Below are 24,778 nucleotides of genomic sequence, written 5' to 3'. Positions count from 1 at the left end.
GTGGCCAAAGTATTGGAGTTTCAGCTTTAGCATCTGTCCTTCCAATGAATATTCAGGACTGATTTCCCTTAGGATAGACTGGTTAGATCTCCTTGCAGTCTAAGGGACTCTCAAGAGTCTTCTCTGACACTACAGTTCAAAAGCATCAATTCTTCAGCATTCAGCCTTCTTTATGGTCCAGGTCTCACATTTGTACATGACTGCTGGAAAAACTATAGCTTTAACTACATGGACCTTTGTCGGCAAAGTAGCAGACATCTCCTCAAATCTTTATTAGTTGTATTCAGGTGGGATATACTGTTCGTTTGTTCTGTTACACCTGATACTTTCCCTGATCTCCTGTGGACACACCTGCTGCACTCTTCTTGCTCCTTCTTGTAACAAAATTTGTATGCTTTTATGTATTCTCCGGCTCTGCAGCTCACCAGGCTAGCTGCTGGAAAAGCCTCTTTTATTGGCAGTAGGTGGTGCTATAGCTGCAGTTCTCCTTTGCCCATGGTCGGTCTGTTTTCTGGCAGCATTCCATCTACTGTTGACCAACAGTGCTCTCACCACCACACAGAGAGCATGTGCTAGGAGCCACTACAAAGGCAGTGGGGGGAGAAAGGGAGAGGTTGGAGTTAGGGATGGCTGCAGGCCTTGGGGGGATCCTAGGATGAGCTTCTCCAGGTCAAAAATCAGATTTCCTGCTGAAGTGCTGAGTGCAGTCAGCAGGAAATGCCTTCCTTTAACGCCCTTTGATAGTTTCACTTGACTCTTTCCTGACCTCCCTCCCTGCAGGCATGGATGCCCTGCCTGAGTACTCTGGTTCTGGCAGAGAGAAGTTGGTTCTCTTCCTGCATCCTGCACAGCTGGGGAAGCCAAGCACTTACCCCCTGTCAGCTAGTTCAGCCCGATGGAGTGTGGCCTTAGGAGACGGGCAGTGCTGACCATGGTCCTATTATCCTCTCCAGTGTGTCCTAACTTGTATTGTTTTCCTTCAGTGATATGCTGTAATTTCCTCTCAGAAAGGCTGGGCTTCTACAAACTCTCTCCTGTTCCTGGCTATCTGCTCAGGTCAGCACTGTCTAGGTTTTCCCTAATAGCAGCCAAGAGAGATGAGGTTGCCATTGCTGGCTCCTGCTGGTTTCACAGCTTAGGCTAGTGTGTTTGCTTATTATTGGATGCACAGGCAGGAGAGGCTCTTCCTAGGTCCTTTGAATCTCACTGCTCTTGCAGAGGTACTTTTTCTTTGTGGATGGATGCCTAGTTAGCTATCAGAAAAGGGGGACAAAAAGGAGGGCTAGCTCATGCTGCCATGATGCTGACATCATCTCCCAGTTTACATTTAAACGTTCAAAACGTGAGATGGTTGACTAATCTTCTTCCTTGGACTACTTTGGTAAATGTAAGGATAAATAAAGTGCAGGGAGACTCGTCAGGAGAATGAGATACCTAAATATCTGCAGATATGTGGAACTCCCATGGCTGCCATTTCTGCCCATGTGGTGTGCTGGCTGCTGTACACTGTCCCCAAGCAGCTGTATGCCACTGCATGTGTGCCTTGCTCTCTAGGGACCCCCCATGAGCTCTGGGGGCCTTTGCTTTGTGTCATCTCATATAAATTCTCCTGGACTGGGGAGCATTGGGCAGCAGGAGTACCTCTGTTTAAGGAGGTACCTGTGCCTTCTTGAGCCCCTTCTCTCCCAGTACGTGAGGGCAATGGCAGGAGCCAACTGATCCATAGTGATAGGTGAAACATGGTGATGGGTTTCCTAGACATTCCTCGGTTCTGAATCCTGTGTTTCTAAAAATTCCCAGGACAGTGTACAAGTGGTACAGTTCTGGGCCTTGAATTCAGTACCACTCTGTGTTTCATAGGCATTTTAGCACTTACAATGTGCGTCCAATTGAAGGCCGTGTTTGCCAATTGTTTCTTACTGCCATGATGTAGTAGGATGATTATGGGCTTTTTGATGCTAAGTAAATTCTCCACATTTCACTTTCTTCATCTGCAAAACTTAGAGAACTTTTTGGTTTGTAGGGCATGAACTGGCTGTCCCTTGAGGTGACACCCTACCTCTCTGTGCCCTGGTGGAAGACCTGGGCCAGCTCCTATTTTCCTGGGCTGGGTCTTTTCTGGCTACGAGGTGGTAACAGTGCTCTGCTTACTGTGCTACCTTCCAGGTGGATCCTCTGTCTACCCTCCCTTATCTCCTAGGAAGAAGGTGCTTTGGCCTTTTTGAAAGCGGTGGACCTTGCCTGCTTGTTCTTCCATGCGAATGCATTCTTGTCCTTGTGCATGGTGAACTGCCCACCCTTCCCTCTGAAGTCAGATTTGGTTGTGAACTGTGTTCTGCTTGTTGGGATATGAGAAGAGAGACTCCCCCTTCTTCTTGCCTCAGTGGTGCCCAGGTGAGAAGCAGCCTGGGTCTCTTATAGATTACAGTGAGCAGAGGCCTGGTGACCACATGTGCAGATGCTGAGAGGCTGGCTGGAAGCAGGAGGTGGCCATATCCCTACAGGGAGGGGTGGTGCCTTCTCCTCCTGGTGCCAGACCCCGCTGAGCCTGGTTCTTACATAGCTGGAGAGAATCTCATGACTCTTGCTGAGCTGGGGACCTACCTTGGGGGAGCACCAACTGCTGCACTTCTCACTGCACTGCCACTGGAGGGAACTTCTGGCACCCATTGCTATTCTGGAGTCTCCTCTGAGAATGTTGCCATGAACCATCTCCTTCCATCAAGGAGTCCAGTTTGCCTAAGAAGCTTCATAAGGAATGAAAGAGGGTTCACCTACTGGCCAGTGGTTTGGGAGGGCCTGGCAACAAAGGTCTCTGCTCTTTCTCCCCCAACCTCTACTGCTCTTGTGACTGTTCCTCTTGCCCAGGGTCTTCTGTGTGTAGGAGAAGCAGGGGCCACGTCTGAGGGGTGGGCCACGTGCCACCTCATTGTCTCATCACTGTCTTTGAGGTCTGAGTGTCAAAGGCACTTCACATAAGAGCCAGCACACCCACTTTCTTCTCTCATCTGTAATGTTGAGAGAAACTCATCTGTGTGTTTCTACCTGTGATGGTTTGGCAGGGTCTGTATGTTACCAAACAAATCGCCTCAGCATGGGTGCATTCATGTGTCTGTGAGGGAAGGGTGGTATGGGGATGGCACCCAAGCTAGGCTGTGTTGGCGTTTCTGATCCCAGACTAACCCACAGTGCTGTCTTTCCTCTGTGTGTGCTAAGTCACTCAGTCGTGTCCCACTCTGTACGACCCCATGGACTGTAGCCTGCCAGGCTCCTCTGTCCATAGGATTCTCCAGGCAAGAATACTGGAGTGGGTTGCCATGCCCTCCTCCAGGGGATCTTCTTGACCCAGGGATTGAACCCACGTCTCTTATGTCTCTTGTATTGTCAGGCATGTTCTTTACCACAAGCGCCACCTGTGAAGGCAAGGTATCAGGAGAGGGAGGGTAGGAACAGCTGAGACCACCTGTGTACATCTGGATTCTTTGAGAGTTAGGAGAAACAGTCATGCATAATGCGATATTTTCTTATTTTTTTCTTTTCTTTTTTAATTGGAGGAAAATTGCTTTACAATGTTGTGTTGGCTTCTGCTGTACAATAACACAAATTAGTCGTTATATAGGAGAAGGCAATGGCAACCCACTCCAGTACTCTTGCCTGGAGAATCCCATGGATGGAGGAGCCTGGTGGGCTGCAGTCCACGGGGTCGCTAAAAGAGTCAGACACGATTGAGCGACTTCACTTTCAATTTCACTTTCCACTTTCATGCATTGGAGAAGGAAATGGCAACCCACTCCAGTGTTCTTGCCTGGAGAATCCCAGGGACAGGGGAGCCTGGTGTGTTGCCGGCTATGGGGTCGCACAGAGTTGGACACGACTGAAGTGACTTAGCAGCATATATGTGTGTGTGTGTGTGTGTGTGTGTGTGTGTGTGTGTGTGTGTGTGTATCCTCTGCCTCTTGAGCTTCCCTTCTCTTCCCCATCACACCATTCTAGGTCATTACAGAGGCTGGGCTCACTGTGATATATAGCAGCTTCCCACTAGCTATCTATTTAACACATTATAGTGTGTATGTGTCAATGCTACTTCCTCAATGCATCCCACCCACTCATTCCCCTACTCTGTGCACAAGTCCATTCTCCATGTCTGCAACTCCATTCCTTCCCTACAAATAGATTCATCAGTATCATTTTTCTAGATCCCATTTATATACATTAATATATGATATTTGTCTTTCTCTTTCTGACTTATTACAACAGATTCACATCCGTTCCTTTATATTCAGCTGAGTAATATACCACATCTTCTTTATCCATTTCTCTGTTGATGGACAACAAGGTTGCTTCTATGACCTGGCTAATGGAAATAGTGCTGCAATGAGCATTGAGGTAGATGTGTCTTTTTGAATTGTGGTTTTCTCAGAGTATATGCCCGGTAGTGGGAGTCCTGGGTCATGTGGTAGATTTATTTCTAGTCTTTAAGGAATCTCCATGCTGTTCTCCATAATGGCTGTATCAGTTTACATTCCTACCAACAGCGCAGGATTCCCTTTTCTTCCCATCCTGTCCAGCATTTATTGTTCGTATATTTTTTGATGATAGCCACTCTGATTGGTGTGAGGTGATACTTCGTTGTAGTTCTGATTTGCATTTCTCTAATAATGAGTGATGTTGAGCATCTTTTCCTGTGTTTATTTGCCATCTCTATGTCTTCTTTGGAGAAATATCTGTTTAGGCCTTCTCTTAATTTTTTGATTGAGTTGCTTGTTTTTCTGACATTGAGCTATATGAGCTGCTTATATGTTTTGGAGATTAATCCTTGGCCATTGCTTCATTTGAAATTATTTTCTCCCATTCTGGGAGTTGTCTTTTCACCTTGTTTACAGTTTCCTGTAAATAATCCAACCAGTCCTTCCTAAAGGAGATCAGTCCTGGATGTTCACTGGAAGGACTGATGTTGAAGCTGAAACTCCAATACTCTGGCCAGATGTGAAGAGCTGACTCATTGGAAAAGACCCTGATGCTGGGAAAGATTGAGGGCAGGAGGAGAAGGGGACAACAGAGGATGAGATGGTTGGATGGCATCATCAACTCAATGGTCATGGGTTTGGGTGGACTCTGGGAATTGGTGATGGACAGGGAGGCCTGGCGTGCTGTGGTTCATGAGGTTGCAAAGAGTCAGACATGACTGAACAACTGAACTGAACTGAACAGTTTCCTTTGCTGTGTAAAAGCTTTTAAGTTTAATTAGGTTCCATTTGTTTTTATTTTGACTACTCTAGGTGGTAGGTGTTGGAGGACATTGCTGTGATTTATGCCAGAGTGTACGGCCTATGTTTTCCTCTAGGAACTTTATAGTTTCTGGCCTTATATTTTAGTCTTTAATCAATTTTGAGTTTATTTTTGTGTTCTGTGTTAGGAAGTATTCTAGTTTCATGCTTTTACATGTAGTTGTCCAGTTTTTGCACGCTACTTATTAAAGAGACAGTCTTTCTTCCATTGTATATTCTTGCCTCCACTGCCAAAGATAAGATTCCCATAGGTACATGGGTTTATCTCTGGGCTTTCTATCTTGTTCCATTGGTCTATATTTTTGTTTTTGTGCCTGTACCATACTGTCTTGATGACTGTAGCTTTGTAGTATAGTCTGAAATCAGGAAAGCTGGTTTCTCCAGCTCCATTTTTCTTTCTCAAGGTTGCTTTGGTTATTTGGGGTCTTTTGTATTTCCATACAAATTGTAAAATTTTTTGTTCCAGTTCTGTGAAAAATGCCATTGATAATTTGATAGGGATTGCATTGAATCTTTAGATTGCTTTGGGTGGTATGGTCATTTTCACAATACAGATTCTTCCAATGCAAGAACATGGTGTATCTCTTCATCTGTCCATGTTCTTTGATTTCTTTTATCAGTGTCTTATAGCTTTTTGCATACAGGTCTTTTGTCTCTTTAAGTAAGTTTATTCATGAGTTTGAGTGAACTCCAGGAGTTGGTGATGGACAGGGAGGCCTGGCGTGCTACAGTTCATGGGGTCACAAAGAGTCAGACACGACTGAGTGACTGAACTGAACTGAACTGATTCTTAGATATTTTATACTATTTGTTGTGATGGTGAATGGGTTTTTTTCTTTAATTTCTCTTTTTGATTTTTCATTGTTAGTGTATTGGAATGCAGGGGATTTCTGTGTATTAATTTTGTGATTATAAAATCACCTCAACAAAAACCTTGCGCTCTATGTCTCAAGCAGCCTGCCCTTAAACAATGCCACTGGAGGAAGTAATATGTTTTCTGTGGCTCCTTGAGGAGAAAACTGCTCAGAAACTTGCTCCTGGATTCCTCCAGACTCTGCCTGATCACAGAGTGTGTGTGTGATCATAGGAACCCAGAAACAATAATAATATTGATGGGGGGGTACAGAATAGAGTTGCCCCAGAATAAATGAGACAGAGCAACTAAATCCATGGATGGACCTTGTTGGACAACTAGGGGCTCAACCTGCTGAAGCCAACATTCCTCACAGACAGATCAGACAGCCTCAGGGAATTCTGAGAATTTTCCTGGCCACTCCCCCCCCCTCAGATCACCTCCTTGAAGCTCCAGGGCACTTTTCATATTTTGAGAAAAAACACTCTTTTACCTTCACCTTCACCTCCTGATCCTCCAGGCTCAGCCCAGTGGAGCCAAGAGTCCCATCTGTGTGTTGCTGTAAATCTGGTTTCACGACTAAAACAACAATGGACCTGCCCAGTCAGGCAGTGTCTGTACTTTGTTTCATGCTATTGAAGGTATAGCCACACTTAAAATTTCCCAGAAACACTGAATTGATGGGACATGAAATCATTGGGCTCATTAGCTGAGTTGATAAACATAACAGATAATAATCCTTCCCCAGACATAGCCCAAGGTCTCCAAGGTCCTCATTGTGCACACAATCCTAAGAAGCAGATAGGGGGTATTTTAACATGCCCATTTTACAGACGAAGACCCTGATTCTCAAAAAGTTTCAACACTTGTCCCTTCAGGGGCATTCTGTGTGAGCATCAAATTGAGGGTGAGAAAATCACGTGCACATTCAGTTTTCTCAATAAAATTTTTCTAGTGCCTGGCAAAACTCATCTTGCATATGGCAACTGCCAAGATTCAGCAAATATTCCAGTACAGAGCAATTTTCTACCTAGAATGAGGGAAATGTCACTTTTTAGGAAAGACACTATTTCAATTCAATTCAAATGAAAGACTGAGCCCATCCCTAGCACCCAACATGTTAAAATACACTTACCTGTGGGCACAGATAAACCCAGGAGAGCAGGCATGCAAGTTACCTCAAATATAATTAGCACGTAGACCCCAGCGAGGATGACCGCAGCAATGGTCACTTGTTCTTCAACACTTGCTCGGAGGTACTGATGAGTCATCAGAAGAGGAACAGTCTGGGTCTGCTGGAGGGAGACGTGGACGCTGATGGAAACAGGCTCTCTGAAGAATGAAGCAAATATCTTACCACTGATAAAGGAAACAGACCTGACATCAACCATCAGTACTTGCTCCCTCAGCTTTCTTCCCAACACCAGTCGCCCATGGCTATAACCAGAGCCTGAACCGATCTCAGAGTGCCTAACCTGCCAAATAAGGAGCCCTGAGCACAGGCAAGCCACGTGAATATATACACAGCCTCCCCATAGCCAGGCCCCTCTGACATAGCTCCTCAGCCTCCATCAGGCATTGCCTGCCTCACCACAGTGCAACCAGTACAGCAATGAACAGGAGCAAGGATGTTCACAGTGGTTCAAACCGTTTAATTCTCCATCTTCCTCCTCACCACACATCTGATTGCTTTGTGCACATGCTAAGTCACTTCAGTCATGTCTGATTCTGTGCAACCCTATGGACTATAGCCAGCCAGGCTTCTATGTCCATGGGATTCTCCAGGCAAGAATACTGGAGTGGGTTGCCATGCCTTCCTCCAGGGGATCTTCCCGACCTAGGGGTCGAACCTGTGTCTCTTATGACTCTGGTATTGGCAGGTGGGTTCTTTACCACTAGTACCACCTGAGAAGCCCATGCTAACAAATAGCAGATCCAATGATTCTCACATGTGAGAAATTTGGAAAAGGGTCATGTGCAACCTGAGAACAGGTAGTCAGGTTGTCACTAATGATGGGACAACACCAGGAACAAGAAGCATGCAGATCAATAGTATGTGGCCTGGTGAAAATAAAGACTCTAAAATTTCAGTAACTGCTCTGAGCTGAATTGTGTCCCCTCAAAATTCATATCTGGACATCTTAGTTCTCCATACTTCAGGATGTGACTGTATTTGGAGATAAGGTCTTCACAAAGGTGATTAAGTGAAAAACAGTGTCACCAACATGACTGGTGTCCTTGTAAGAAAAGGAATTTGGCACACAGAGATGCAGAGGGATGACCACGTGAGGACACAGGGAGAAGACAGCATCCACACACCAAGGAGAGGGGCCTCAGGAGGGACATACCCTGCTGACAGCTTGAGGAAATAGATGTCTACTGTTTAAGCCACCTCTCTGTGGTATTTATATAAGCAGGCCTAGAAAACTTATATAGTAACCGAAAGTACAGACTTAAAAGTGGAGTGACGTTACAGAAAAAAGAATTCTAAGATATACCAGAATTTCCCACTGCGTAACTTCATGATATTAATGAATTTAAAGTATCAGCTGTAAAACATAGTTTGCTTCAAAATGGGTTCTGCAGTCTTACTTGCTGACACCTGTGGTTTTGACGCCTGCCACAGACTCATGCTCACTGGCTACACAAAAGGAGCAACTCCAAGCCAATAACTTGCCTAGCTATTCATAACTGGAGTCCCAAGGGTCACACTTCTCTAGGGAACATGTCCCAGAGGAGCTTCCCTGAGACTTCAGTCACCAAGACCTACCTGCTAAGAACCTCAAAGGTCCTGCTCACCACCACGTGCTCACTTCTGCTTGGATTTAAAAATATAGTCCAGTTATGAGTGACCTGCAAAAGTCAAAGCATGAAATCCTGGTAAGGCTTTGAATCTGGGCTATCAGCTGGGGTCCAGCAGTGTTCAGGGCAGGTGCTTGTCTAGAATAAGAAGAAAGAAAAGAGCACAAGTCCTTTTCACATAGAGACGTTAGAGACAGCCAGGTGATGTGCAGCTGGAAACATCCATAATTTGGAGAGCTGTGTTTAAGAAAAAGAATTCAGAAATACAAATACAGAATTCATGTACAAAGACACAAAAATACAGAAGTAAATATAACCTATTTAGAGAAAAGAAAATCACTGCATGCTATTGGAGACAGTCTTCTGAACCCACTGAGGCAACTGACCAGAATGACTGCTTTCTGTCTGCAAACTGGAGGAAGGAAACTCTCCACACCCAGGTCCCAGAAGCCTGTGGGAGGAGGGTCTGACGATGAGCTTCAGTTTCACAGGCTGAGGTGCCCTTGTCAAGGGCAGGGGAGTGGAAAAGCCAGATGAAAGGGGCCAGATGTGTGCAGACATGGAGGTGCTGGTGGGGCAAAGGTGGGAGGCCTGGCTGTGGCTGCTGGGGAAATTTCAGTGGGAGGACAGAAGTCTTGCCACCCACAAATCATAAAGAAAATAAAAAACAGGAACTCTGAAACTGGTCAAAGCCTGAATGAGAGATCACAACTTCTCTTAAAACTTTCATGTTTGGAAAGAGTGTATCAGAAAAAAAAAAAAAAAAAACCTTCAGTAAAAATCTCCTGTGTTGTGTTTCTGGAGCCAGGAAGCTCAATACAGACCCAAGGGTAGGCAACTGCTGATGTGTCAGCAGGCTACAAAAGGTCATGCCCTGCTCCACACAAGGTCACAGAGGGAACCATCAGCAGATTAAGTGTGCCCATCTCATCTTTACTGAGGAACCCTTGCCAGCAAAATAGGCAATGCATACAGGGAAGCCAAGTTTATGTCCTAAGAACATGGCCAGAGCAACCAGTTTAGAACATCAGTGCTGCATCAGCCATTGTCCATGAAACTGCAGCCTTCTTCATAATGAGACTCTGGCTCTGGGGACACTGCTCTGTATGGCAGAAAAATGTGACGGGTGCTGTACCCACCATTACTGCAGTTATACTCCATTTTGGATGACACAGCCTCGTATACCAGCAGCGTTTCCTTCTATTAGTTATAACAGGGAAAATCTGTGAACTAGGGATATGACTTCATATGGAAGTCATCATGGAAATCCAGGGGAGTCCCTGAGGCCAAGATTTGGGGGATGAGAGAGAGACTTGTCTGGGCTCTGGGACATGGTAGCTAGGACTGCTGGCTCTCCTAACCTTTGTAGGATGTGAACTAAAGTCCTTGCCTTAGATGCTGAGCACAAGGTCATATTGGTACAGAAGCAGAAGCTCAGGGAAAGACACAGTCTTAGCTGAGTCCACAAACTCAAGGGAACCATGGTGTTGAACTATCTTCTGTACCATGAGGTAAGGCTCAGATTTAACTGCACTTTCAAAAATATGTTTCCCTGAATTGTCAAAAAAAAACACTCTAAATTAGGAAAAAAAAAAAAAAAAGAAACCTCAAAAGCCTGACTTTACTGAAATGGTGAGTTTTATAACCGCCTTAGAGAAAAGAGAATTTCCATGACAAAGTAAAAGATAATGGCTTGCCTAATAATGGTGGCTCCCATCAAATCCATTCAAGAAGAAATTCAATTTATAAAGAAATAAAATGATTTTTTACAATTCTTTTCAAGTAACTTTTAGGTGTAACCTGCTGTGGCCGCCGCCACCTGGAGCCTGGAGTGTTGGCCTGGGTCACCTCCACCAGCACGTGCTCTTCTCTCCCGAGACGACTGGGGCTGCCGGCCACCAGGGCCCCTGCCAGGCCCACCTGGAGCAGCATGGAGTCTGCGTGGCTGCTGAGGTTCACAGCTGGGGGAGTGTCAAGGCAAACTATGGCACAAGAGGGAGAGGCCTGGACTGCACCCCCCTCCGCCCCCACCCTCCCAGGGAACACCCATCTCGGGAGGCACACAAAGAAAGGAATGTCCAGGCCATCCCTTCCATCTGCCCTGCCTGCTCCTGTTTCTTCAGCCCCTCACTCCTGACACACACAATTGGTTTTGTTTTCTTTAATTGTGTTTTGAATCATCTGCTTTAACATCTAGCTGGTGTCTCACATCCTACCATCATCTCTGCTACCACTTTGGCAGCCAGAATAAAACACCTGTCCCAGTTCCTGGACTCATGGTGAGCAGCAGACAGGATGGCCTCCTGAATGAACAGATGAACTAATCCACAGCCATGCCCAAATCCTAAGGTGGCTGGTGAGAAATCACAGGGAGAACTGAACAAGAAATCCGAAATTGGCTAAACCAGTGAAGTCCATTGCAGTGAGAGGAGGGAAATCCCTTCAAAGCTTGTGAAGGACTAAATCAGGGAAGATATAGGGAAAAGATGCTACTTCCTCTCAACATGCAACCCTTATGCCCTTGCATCCCCACCACAATCTGGCCCCTTCACTCCTACACCCCGTGCTGGTGTGCTGCACAGATGGAAGGGTCTGTGCTCTCAGGCTACCTCTCTCTGTGCCAGCTGACTCTCACCTCTGCTGCAAGGTCTGGGGCCCACCCCAGGGATTCTAAACAGCAGCTAGCCCAGCTATCTCGCTCCAGGAGAGAAAGCTGCTGTAGGTGCAAAAAAAAAAAAAATGATTCTCAAAATGATCTATGTTTTGTGTAAGGTCTCAAAAGTCTTAACAGCAGCTCACTGATTGCAGGACGATTCAGTGACCAGTTCCTTTACTCTTCCTTAAAACCCTTAAAGAAACAGGTGGTTTATGGGGCTGACTTGGGCGAAGGCAGTACTTCACTGTTGCCAGGGTGTTTACAGGATTTAAACAGACTGTTGGGGAGTGCCAGTGAATAGTTAACCCTTTTTAAAATTCCCCCAACAAGATGCACTTGGTTTGTTTGTTTGTTTTTTAAGTACAAAAATATCCTGATAAATAAAGTGTTTTTCACTCTCTGACATAAATCACAGCAAGATCCTCTATGACCCACCTCCCAGAGCAATGGAAATAAAGGCAAAAATAAACAAATGGGACCTAATTAAACTTAAAAGCTTCTGCACAACAAAGGAAACTATAAGCAAGGTGAAAAGACAGCCTTCAAAATGGGAGAAAATAATAGCAAACAAAGCAACTGACAAAGAATTAATCTCAAAAATATATAAGCAGTTCATGCAGCTCAATTGCAGAAAAATAAATGACCCAATCAAAAAATGGGACAAAGAACTAAACAGACATTTCTCCAAAGAAGACATACAGATGGCTAACAAACACATGAAAAGATGCTCAACATCACTCATTATCAGAGAAATGCAAGTCAGAACCACAATGAGGTACCATCTCATGCCAGTCAGAATGGCTGCTATCAGGAAAGCTATCAAAAAGTCTACAAACAATAAATGCTGGAGAGGGTATAGAGAAAAGGGAACCCTCTTACACTGCTGGTGGGAATGAAAACTAGTACAATCACAATGGAGAACAGTGTGGAGATTCCTTTAAAAATTGCAAATAGAACTGCCATACGACCCAGCAATCCCACCGCTGGGCATACACACTGAGGAAACCAGAAGTGAAAGAGAAACATGTACCCCAATGTTCATCGCAGCACTGTTTACAATAGCTAGGACATGGAAGCAACCTAGATGTCCATCAGCAGACGAATGGATAAGAAAGCTGTGGTACATATACACAATGGAGTATTACTCAGCCTTTGAAAAGAATACATTTGAATCAGTTCTAATGAGGTGGATGAAACTGGAGCCTATTATACAGAGTGAAGTAAGCCAGAAAGAAAAACACCAATACAGTATACTAATGCATATATATGGAATTTAGAAAGATGGTAACGATAACCCTCTATGCAAGACAGCAAAAGAGACACAGATGTAAAGAAGAGACTGTTGGGACTCTGTGGGAGAAGGCGAGGGAGGGATGATTTGAGAGAATAGCACTGAAACATGTATGTTACCATATGTGAGATAGACCACCAGTCCAGGTTCAATGCATCAGACAGGGAGCTCAGGGCTGGTGTACTGGGATGACCCTGAGGGATGGGATGGGGAGGGAGGTAGAAGGGGGGTTCAGAATGGGGGACTCATGTATACCCATGGCTGATTAGTGTCAAGGTATGGCAAAAACCACTACAATACAAAAGTAATCTGCCTCCCATTAAAATAAATTAATTTTTAATTAAAATTAATTTTAAAATTAATTTTTAATTTTTTTAAAAAAGGAAGTGTTTTTATCAGCACTGTTTCCTATATTAGAGCTGAGAATGGGCAGCCAGCTCTTGGCTAGAAAGCATCTACCCATAGCTATGCTGCTACATGGCTTCCAAAAAGGACAAAAGGCAAACAGAAGTCACACATGAGGCAGGATATAGTAGGGAAAGGCCCAAAGAGACACTGATGATTCTGCCACACTGAAATTATTCCTGTCTTGGTCTTTTCCGAAGGCAGACATATGATACGTATGGAGTGGGAAAAGATATTTCAGCACAGAAGAAACTTTAGAGACCTTGCAAAAACCCAGGAGATGGATCAGCACCCTTGAAGGCTAATATCAGAAAAGCAGAGGCTTCTTCTAATAATGTAATGAATGTTTATGGGGCTTCCCTGGTAGCTCAGCTGGTAAAGGATCTGCCTGCAATGCAGGAGACCCCAGTTCAGTTCCTGGGTGGGGAAGATCCCCTGGAGGAGGGCATGGCAACCTACTCCAATATCCTTGCCTGGAGAATCCCCATGAACAGAGAAGCCTGGTGGGGTACAATCTTTGGGGTTGCAAAGAGTCAGACTGAATGACTAATCAGAGCACAGCACATTGCAAACAAAAAGCAAGGAGAATGGAACAAGGCCTTTGTCCTTGCGAGGGTGTCACGCCCTAGCAGGAAGATTAAAACACACTATGATTAACCACCACTCGAATGGAGTGCACACAAAATCCAAGGGACACTGGACCACAGGTACCTCCACCCTCCTTTCCCTCTGTCTTTCCAGATGCCCACATTGTGCCTGGGAGTCAAAGCCCACTGCAATGTTCTGGTGTCAGCAGTGACTTATGGATCCCAGCAACTTGGACCTGTGGTCAAGCCTACCCTGCAGACAGCTTTGATCCTTGCCTTCCAGCCATTCTGAAAGGTCTGCTCTGCTAAGGTCATATTTTGCCTTTGCCTCAGAGGCCTCCCCCAAACCTAGAGAACCCCACTATCTTTTAAGATCTTGCTCAAGCTCTCCTCTCCTTAAACCCTTTCTTGTCATCCACAGCATGAGAGGATCCTCACTCCTTCCTGAGTCCTCTGTAGATCAGGCTTATTCTGTTAAAGTGCTCACTCACAACATACTATTGTCTGTTTTAGATTTTTCTCCCCCCTGATCTAGCTCCTCAAGTAAAGAAACTACATGGTATTCATTTCTCTACTTCTCTGGAGACCAACATGATTCTCACCACATTTTATGTCCCCAAAACATCTTGGTCTAACTAATAAATATTTGTTTTCAGTATCATCCTTCAAGTCCTTTGAACCTATACCAGAGTCCCAGCCAGACCAGGTCATGGAAGAGAGAAGACAAAGAAATCATCTTCTTCCTCTGTTGTATCCAACCATGGTCCTCTTGCTTTTCCCATTACTCAAATCCATGACTCAAATTTAAGCTGTCTTTCGAGCTTGACTTGACCCAACCCCACTGTGAGCACCAGGGCCACTCTCCTGGGAGTTCCTGGCTCACAGTCTCCATACTGTTCTTCTAACAAGCATGACCATCTACTCTGTTCTGGTGTTCTCAGAACAGAGAACTATGTCCTAAAGGGCCATGCATGACGGAAAGAAAGACACACGAGCAAAGTACTTCTGAACTGTTGGCAATGTGCTACTGCAGTGCACGGAACAAATCTGTGAGGTTCACCTGAACTGTGGAGTCTCTCAGTCTTCTCCTTCAGTTTGCTTCAGAGCTTATCTAATGCTGGGCTCAGAAGCACTGGCAAGAACCTCCTCCTTGACCAAACTGGAGTCAGGATCCTCTGAGCCCTCTTCTCGACTAGGCCTTGACCTTGGCCTGGTAAGCCACCGAATAGGGATGCTAACATCTTCTAGGCTCTTCTTCTTCCATGAACTCCAGAAAGTTCTCACAGGGACAATGAGTGGAATGGGGAGATCCCTACGAAAGCTTGAATTTAATAGGGACGCACATCAAATCTAGAGCCCAAGAGTACAACAGAACCCTAAGAGCTGGGGGCAGGTAAGATGAGAAAGCAGCCCTACCCCTGAAGGATGGGTAGGAACAGTGCAGGGCCTGAAAGAAAGAAATGAAAGAAAGCTGAGAAATTCCAGGTGTCTGGGGCACTGATGGTTACCATGGCAACCATAGACCACAGCATAGCCAACATTCAATTGGATTTACATAACTCCCCCTGGCCCATAGAATTTAAGGTGTGTTCACCTTCAAGCTTAAAATTTCATCTCTGCTATGGACTGAATGTTCATGTCCTCCTCCAAGGGATCTTCCTGACCCAGGAATGGAATCCATGTCTTCTGCGTCTCCTGCATCTGCAGGCAGATTCTTTACCACTGAGGCACCTAGGAAGCCTGGGTCTCTAAGGAAATAACTGAAAGTAAATGAGATCATAGGTTGAGGCCGAGATTTGATAGTATCAGTGTTCTTGTAAGAAGAGACACCAGAGAGCTCTCACTCTTTACACACACACACACACACACACACACACACACACACACATACACAAATACAGGAGACATAGCAAGAAGGTGGCCATCTGAAAGCCCAAAAGAGAGTGCTCACTAAAAACCAAATCAGCCCATCCTGACCTTGGATGTCCAGCCTCTAGACCTGTGAGAAATAAATGTCTGTTGCTTAAGTCATCCAGGTTGTGGTATTCTGTTGTAGCAGCTGAGACCTACAAAATGGCAAGAGATCCCAGAGGATAAGAAACCAAGCAATCATCAAACTCAGATGACACTGCCAAGGAAAGAACCAATGAACTTAAAGCTAGGTAAACAGGAACGATTTAAGCTAAAACATAAGAGGTCAGGGGCTGGGGGTGTGGTTGGGAGGACAGAAAGAGCATCCAACAGCCACAGAAAGCTGGGCCTTAACTGAAATACACTGTTTGCTGTCACCTTTCCATGGGGAATCTCCCTACCACCCACCCACTGCAATCTCACTAAAGCCCCCTCCCTTTATGTTCTGAAGCCTTATCTTTCAAATATCCTGGAGAAACAAAACACACATGGGGAGTAATCATGATTGCTTATGCTGTGACCTTGGGCAACCATCATAATAGTTCTCAGGTCTTTTCACTTTGTGACTCAACCACGGGTGACTGTCCATCTCAAAAAAGGTTCAGATACAGTAGCTTTCCAGCGGTGACACAGCCAGCAATTGCCAGAGCTTTCCTTGATCTGGATACAGGCTAAATAAAATCTGCAACAATCAGAAACATTTAATGATAGATTTGTGGTGTGACAGCAATAGGATTTAAGTAACTTTGATGAGCTGAAAATAGGGTTATGATAATTGTGCTGCTTGATGTATCCAAAATTTACTTGCTTACTCTGAATAGCTTTTCTGAGATATTAAAAGTTAAAATTCTGATCCATTAAACTATTTTTTTTTTGCTGCAATGGGCCTTGATTATTGATATTTGACAGTTTTAAGGATTGACTACCCAGACCTAAAATTAAATTGTCAGAGGAGGGTAAACATGGTTTTCCTGTATGGGAGAGTAGGGAATACAACCCATATGATGGTGAGAGCTCACGCTGTGGAATTTTCAGAGCAACTTATACACCCTCAGAAACTAAATTATAGTGATGATGAGATAGCAGATTACAGAGGTTCAAAACTAATTCCTCAAATTCTGCTTTGGTTGTGTCCACAAAACACCAAAATTTCAATTACCAGAGGAGTGAAGACCAGACACAGAGCTCAGGTGAGCTCACAGGGATCAGGGGAGACTTAGCCCAACCATACCTCCCAGTACACCCTTGAAAATCCCAGTACACCCACTCACCAGGCTGTGTTAAGCAACTGGGTCTTCAGAAACACACAATTGTTTGAATAGGAAGTAGAGAGGCAAATTGGTAACCAAAAAAGTAAACTCATGAAGTTTTCAGTTCATTGTAATTGTCTTTAGCCTAGATTTCCTTTCTGTGGACCCCTCCTCTCCCCCCTTGTGGGTTATTAAAGTGTTGCCTATATTCAATTCAATTCAACCAATATTGACTTTGTGCACGTTTGCTGTCTGAGATGCAACGTTGTTCTCTACACGTCACACTGAGAAGAGTCTTATCATGCACTATCCTGCACATGCATAGAACCCCAGTCCTCATGCCCACACACACAGATAATGAAGACCATGTATTTACAGCTACACATGGTCACACACACACAGAGCTTCCAATCACAAAGGGCACCCAGCACAGCTGTCACCACAGGCTGCCTGCTGAGAAGAGCCATAACCACACCAGTCCTGGAGTCCACAGGGCACAGGTATGGAAACACTACTCACCCACCCCTTCCTTGCTCACAATCTCATACCCTGTCACATATTGGGGTCTCTCAAAAATGGCCCATACAAAGTGTCCTATGCCAATGCTAAAATTAGATAATAATTATTAACTGCAAAAATAACTCCCTAGGCACACACACAAGATCAAAATGGTTACAGACCACAAAAGACCTACTTGTCCCACAGAGGACTGCAGACACACAAACACACAGGCAGACATGGATCCTCACATCCACATGCACACACACAGACTGGGTCGGGGGAGGCTCGCAGTTGCTCATTCAGCAAATGCGTTTTAAGTGCCCATAATGTGGTCTTGGCTAGGGCCACATCAGGGCACATACCACACAGATGCTGGCAATGACACTCATGACACCTCAAATGAGAGGAGCACCCAGGTTGCCCCCAGGGTTCTAGCTCTGCAACCATCCCTGGGCATGTAGGGCAAGTAAAATCAGAGCAGTCTCCAGGGAGGAGGCAGACACAGAACTTCACTCTCTCCCAAACAGCTGGGCGCCACTCCAAATGGGCACTGAGACATTCCTAGGGGCAACAGTGATTGCTGGACATGTCCCAACACAAATAAAGAGTGCTTATTGCATGTGTTTGAAAAGAGAATTTGGCAAGCCACTTAAAGTAGGGATTAAGACCCCAGGGCAAGCTGCCCTCTACAGACCACAGCCAGATTCTCATGGTTTCCACTGTACAAAGTGGGACAAAAGTAGAGGAACATTGCTAGGGACAGGACTCCCTAGCCACCTCGACTGCCATCTCACATTCCCTCAGCATCTCCTCCTAAGAAATGTGTGTGTGTCCCACACCTCAGGCACCCTGCTACCCAGCCCGAAGCACCCAGGGACTCTGCTAAACAGACAGCAAGGCTCAGCATGCCATGGTACTCACAGAGCACAGCACCACAAAGACAAATAAGCCTGAGACTTTTAGCCACCGTACACAGCACCTGCAAGAGAAAAGACAGGTCCCAAATCACGCTGATGGCAGTCCTATTTGCATGCACCCACAAAGGTCAAACCTCAGATGTCTGCTGAAGCCTGGGGTAATGTCCATCTAAAAGAATTCCATATAGAATTCTTTGAGAATTCTTTCTATAACATGATATGAAGGAGGATACTGCTGAGAACATCTCTGACCTGTTGTAAACATACAGCTTCATGAGAAGCAGTTCAGAGGAGGTTACAGGAGGAAACAAAGTTAAACCTGAATGTCTGAACACATCTTCTTGTCAGAGATGCTGAAGTTCAAGATTTAGGCCTCTTTACTAGCTTTTTAAAGGCTCTGGTTTTCCGGAAACAAGCTTTATCTTGGCTCTCAGATTCATATTTATCAATTATTTTCCCTTAAGTTTTCTGGAAGGTAAGAATATGGATTTGATCATTGAATAAACATTGACTGAGACATAAACAAACAATTCAAGAAAGAATTTGCAGTGTTGTAACTGGTTGTACCAGCAGAATCCTTTAAGAATTCCTTAAGAGATAATTTAACAGACAATCCAGCCCTCTCTGGACCCCTGATAGTCATCATTACACACTTCTTAATTGTGACCCTCAGGCGTTTGGGCAATTATGGTCCTGGCAGCCACTCCAGGCTTATCTCTACTCCTTTCACCTCCTCAGGGCCCACCAGACCCCATCTCTTGAAGATATTATCACTGCCCAGTTGCTGGAGGGTGCTTTCCCTTGGTTGCTTCCCCAGGGCAGGCACTGGGGTATTTGTGCTCAGCCGCTGCCAAAGATAGGGTGCTGGTATACAGCCTGTGTTTGACATATGTTTGTAGAATGAAAGAAGAAAGTCTATATTGGGACATCTTTCTCAAAATATTTCTGATCCTTTCAAAATAACAAAACCTTGTTCTTCATTCTTATAGATTTAATGAATCTGATGAATAATCATATCATGCTTCCAAATTATCATCAATAGTTCCTATTCAAATGGGAATAAAAAATATTTCTTTTCAAAGCATAAAGCATTAATTGAACTATCCTAAACACAAATGTCTTTCTACATAACTGACACATACAGCAGAGCTGACCATCCAAAATAGCTTTTACAAGTTTCAACAATAATGTATAGTACTTTCTAGGCATGTTAAAAAGAATGTCACTAAATCTTTAGTTAAGTGGAAAGTTTGAGGCAACTACTCTATGAATCATAGAAAATAAAACAACTACTGAATGTAAAGGCTTAAATGTACTGATCTTATTTTCCATGCCACAGGATATTTGAAGAACCTCGCATCCTCTGGAGTTGTGAGCCAGCATGCTGGAGAAGGGTGTAAACAGTATCAGGGCTTACCATCATGGTGAACGACGGGGACCAGGAACCTGTTCACATGCTTTCACATAATTCAAATGATTTTAAAGCAGATTAAACTGGCTGAATATTTACCACACCTATAGCTAAGACCAGTCATGGTAAAGAAACTACACATGGCTAGAAGTGAAACCGTTAGGTGTCTTTTCAGGGGGCTCCAAAGAGCTCCTGGTCCTTTATGTCGCAGTGCAGAAAGAATTCAGCGAGAGATAAAGTAATAGATAGAAGTGATTTATTGGAATAGGACATTTGTGAGGCTTATAAGTGAGTGGGTGAGGCAGTGTCACATCCTGAAAACTCAGTGGGCCACAGTTTTATAATCAAAGATAAAGTGGGGAAGGGGAGAAGACATCTTTGCCTTTCTTGAGTAAATGTCAAGCTTCCACCATCCTCCTCCAGGTTGAGCAGGGGATTTTTTCTTTTCCCTATATGATCAAGCTAAGTTCACAAATTATTATTTTTTTATGTGTGCAGAGAGCATGTTATTGAACTCACTAGGCAGGATGGTGTCTCATGCCACCATTGTTTTGTTTTGAGGCATGTCTTGTGCTTCTGTTGCACGGTTTGTTGCTAAAAAGGTCTGCTAGGTTTTGGTTTTGTGGTTAAGCAAACATGCTTTCTTGAGTAATCATTAAAGTACAAGAGTCTCTCACATTTTTTCCACTATTAAACACTGTAATACTGTCAATACTTAAATTCCCCAAGTGGGATTTAATTACCTACATTGTCCCTTCACTCTATCCCTATCAGGAGGCATGGTCGAAAAAACATCTCTATGGTCAAGCACTGGTGGGGGACCTGGGGTCACATTCCTGCCCCTACCCCTCTGCTTCTCTTAAAAACCTGCATGAAAGTGAAAGTGAAAGACACTCAGTCGTGTTTGACTCTTTGTGACCCCATGGACTATACAGTGCATGGAATTCTCCAGGCAAGAAGGTTATCTTCTCAACCCAGGGATCAAACCCAGGTCTCCCACATTGCGGGTGGATTCTTTACCAACTGGGCCACAAGGGAAGCCCATGCATGACCTCAAGCAAAATTCTTACTCTCTCCGAGGTACCGTCCTTTATCTACCTCTCAGGATTGCCTGTAACATCAACAGGACAACTGAGAGTGGGCCTCTCTGGCTAAAGACAGATATACTTTGGGATGCAGGCAAGTACACTTCTAATCAGCCCTTCTAACAGCTTCAGAAAAGATGGGCCCCCTTATGTAGAGAAGTAATCACACTAATATTTGACAGCTTCACGGTGTCCTCTCACCTATCCATGAGTTTCTGCAGAGATCATCTTAGTGGAAGCCACAGAAGGCTGTGGAGCAAAGGGAATGCCAGGCAGTAAGGAGACAGTTGCATGCACATGCCTGGCCCCTGCTGGTTCCTCAGCTACCTCTGCGCAGATACAGAATAGGGACCTTGGTGGTCCTGGTCCAGAAGCCTCATTCTGTCTCTAAAAATGCCACTTTCAAACACATGGTTTTCAATAGAACACTTCTTTCAAGTGAATGCTCATGCAGAAGCCCCAGCACACAAAGCAAGGAGAGTACCCCTCCTCTGACCCCTGCGGGTGGTCCTGCGAAATGCCCTCACATCCCCCATGCATGTGTGCGCTGTGCCCTCCTACATATGCATGGAGGGCTTGGCCTCTCTCAGACCCACCCAATTCCTTGCCCCTTGTGAGGAAATTCACAAGATGGCACCAGTCTCTCGTCCCATGCTCTCACACCCTCTCACCCCATGTTCTGTAAACAATGGCTTTGCATGGGTATGTAACAGCTGAGATCACTTAGAGCACTGCACAAAGCCTCACATGGTACTCGCTTGGCTATGGGCTACTTTTGTTCTGGAAATATGTATAAGCTTCACCTGGAAAAGCCCTGAATGGTTGTGTGCAGTTATGTAATGTCTGCTGCTATGGCTGCTGTGCCAGCCAGGAGATGCCTTTCCTACAGCTCTTCACATTTTCTTCCAGCCTCTTAGCTCGTGCCTTGCCTACTATGGGTTCAGTGAACAGTACACATAGTGAGATTCAGCAAGACAATTGGTGTCACAAACAGGATCAGGGAGACAGCCCTAAAAACACTCTGCTGCATGTGCAGAAACCTTAGTCACTGATTATAAATGATAATATCAGCTTCTAGAACACCACGGGGACTGTTCTCATCTGCAAACCCTCATGGACGTGAAGACCCCAGCCACACAACAGAAAGGAGTATGGGATGTTAGTCATCAAGGTCCATAATTAGGTTTTCCTGCATTCTTAAAAGCTCCATGCTGGTTCAAATGTGCCCTTATCTGTCTTCCAAGGCCTGAAGGAAAAGCAGACTACTTTCCAGGAAAGTACCACTTAGCCTTCTTCCTCACCTCCACCCTGTCCTTGGGAAGGACGTCCTGAGGGCAAGACCCACTTCCCTGTCCCAGCCCAGTCCCAGGGCATGCGCTGTGTGACCACCACCCCCATGCCAGTGGTGGCGCTCCAAGTCATCATACCTCAGCTTGGCAAGACGGAACCTGATGTGAGCACTGTCCAGAAGCTCCCCCTTCTCTAAGGAGGCAGATTCAGAGGAACCTGCCAATTCTCTGCTTAGCAGGGATCTTCCCTCCCACTCAGTTGAGCTGTCCTCCCAAGATTCTTCACCAGTAATGAACTCTGGGTGGCAAACAGGAGTGCACCATGACCTGGAAATTGAGGCTTTGTGGTTATTTTCACAGCAACAGTAGCATCTCCAAAACAGTTCATCTCAAAGGTGAGCCTAAAATGTGAAATCAACCCTGGTTTTTAAAAGGGCCATAAACACTGTAATACTGTCAAACTGGTGGGAATATATCTTTCTTGACGTCACAGACCCTTGACTTCAGGGAAATCTTCTGGGGTCACACAATCTTCAAAATAAACTGTGGCCCTTCAAGAAACATCAGCTTGTTCTGATTTTGGAATTTTCCAGTAAACCTTTTTCTGGCTCAGACCACCTCTAGTACATTTCAGTTTTTGCTTTCTCTTTGACTGTGCTGGAGTTCTCAACACCTGGTTCTGTTATACTCGTTCTGAAGCACAATGAATGATGTAAGCCTTCCCTCCTCTGTACTAGGCATCTTTCTGTAATGGAGCTGTAGAGAAGATTGTCTATGTTGTTTTCCTGCCCAACATCTACATGAGCAGGAATGAGGAACATCAGTGCTGGATTAGATGGACCCAAGAACAAGACCTCTATCTAGAAGGATGGATCAAGGGGGATCATAAATTTTTATCAAAATTACATGTGGATGCATTGTTAACTTTTATTGAATCCTTGAGTTTCTGAACAATTCCTTCAGCACAGATTCTCAGCCAGCACTTGTCTCTAGTAAGGCTGCTCCAAAGCTCAGAATTTCCTGTATTGCATGGAATACTTGTGGGATGGCAATACTGACACAATAGCCACAATCTACAATCTATTATGTTATGCCTCTCAAACCCAGTTAGCTCAATTGGGCATTGTGATTCTCCTGAACCCTTATCACTGCTTTAGGACTTGTTCACAACAACAACAACAAAAGTTTTATTCATAAGAAGAAGCTCAAAGATGCAAACTAGGCTATGTGAAACCCATATGTAATATCCATATTGTGCTTCTGAACTGTGATGTGAGACAGAGCTCAGCATCCCAAGGCCTCTGTGTTCCAAGCCCAGGATAAAAGCTTGAGTTCTTGAGTTCTTGGTTCTCTAGAGAATCATGAGTTGAAAATGTCTCAGGCTTTAACAGTTTACCAGGTAATTCAAAGGAAAGCCTTAAAGGGAATAGATGGGTGAAGTGTTCGTTTTCAAAGTTACTCATTAGGAGAGATGAGAGTTGTTATCTCCCCGGTGACAGAGGCCTTGCTAGGTGCTGGGATAGGATGAAAAGGACTCAGCCTGGCAGGCATAATCATGGATAACACAAGGACAAGTTCCAAAGTCAGGACATGAATTTGGTGTTTGAGAGCAAAGAAGGAGCATTGACTCTTGAATGAGCTGTGGAGGAACCAAAGTTTTACAAAGGAGGGGACATTTGAGCCCCCTTAAACTTGAGTGGGCCTGGCCTGGAAAACCAAGGAAGAGAGGAGTTCCCTCTCATAAAATGGACTCAGTGGGAACATTTTCAGGGAAACACAGCTTGTCATCAAGAGTTTTTTGGAAGAAGCCAGATTGGCTCTGCATTGGAAGGTGACGGTCAAGATTCCTACACCCTATCAAGTTCCCATGAACTTCAATCTTTGGACGGTGAGACCAAGAACCCACATGGCATATGAGCACCCTCAAATTCTGATGCAACCTAAATGGTGAAGGCTGCCAAACAGTTATAGAAAGAGCTAGGGAGAAGGTGGGAAGTTCTTCAGAGGCTGTGGGAGGGAGGCTGAGTGCAAGGGTCAGTGGGCAAGAAAAGAAGGTCCAGGACAATGTCCCAAGATTGTAATGTGTGAGCAATCAGAGAACACCAACGAGGTGACTCAGGTTTCTGGAAGTTTGCCTGCATAAGGAAGAGGAGATGAATTGGAGGTCTGAGTTAGGGTTCTTCACCCTAAGGGAGACAGTCTGTAACTCATCCTACAGAGCAACTCTGCTTATTGGTTTCAGAACCAGGCAGGTTTATCCTCAAAAGGAATTTATAAGAAGTAGAGTTTTCTTTCAAATCATACATTTTCAACTTAATAATTATTGACATTTGAGTTAGATAATTCTTTATTGTGGGGAGGTGTTCTGTGCATTGCAGTGTTTAGCAGCATTCCTGCCCTCTACCATAAATGCTAGTAGTACTGCTTCCCCATTTGTGACAACAGAAATCTCTCCTGACAGCGCCAACCTCAGCCCCAGTTGAGAAGCCCTGACCTCTCAAGACAGCCTGTCAGAGCTATGTGCATGGATGA

General features: G+C 44.8%; 1 protein-coding gene across 1 annotated transcript in view; it reads right to left on the bottom strand.

Moving 5' to 3' along the window:
* Positions 1–24,778, bottom strand: part of OCA2 (OCA2 melanosomal transmembrane protein) — a 361,910-nt gene that overhangs the window by 256,199 nt on the left and 80,933 nt on the right. Inside the window, exons 4-9 of the mRNA XM_040227913.1 lie at positions 22,385–22,573; positions 18,466–18,523; positions 16,403–16,475; positions 10,744–10,904; positions 8,912–8,994; positions 7,320–7,473 (exon numbers count right to left, since the gene is read on the bottom strand). Of these exons, the coding sequence (XP_040083847.1) occupies positions 7,320–7,473; positions 8,912–8,994; positions 10,744–10,904; positions 16,403–16,475; positions 18,466–18,523; positions 22,385–22,573 (718 nt within the window). The remainder of the gene's footprint in view (positions 1–7,319; positions 7,474–8,911; positions 8,995–10,743; positions 10,905–16,402; positions 16,476–18,465; positions 18,524–22,384; positions 22,574–24,778) is intronic.

Source organism: Oryx dammah, unplaced genomic scaffold (genome assembly GCF_014754425.2).
Source record: "Oryx dammah isolate SB20612 unplaced genomic scaffold, SCBI_Odam_1.1 HiC_scaffold_27, whole genome shotgun sequence".
Taxonomy (NCBI): domain Eukaryota; kingdom Metazoa; phylum Chordata; class Mammalia; order Artiodactyla; family Bovidae; genus Oryx; species Oryx dammah.
Note: the sequence above shows the minus strand (reverse complement) of the source record. Positions and strands in the feature narration are given on the sequence as shown.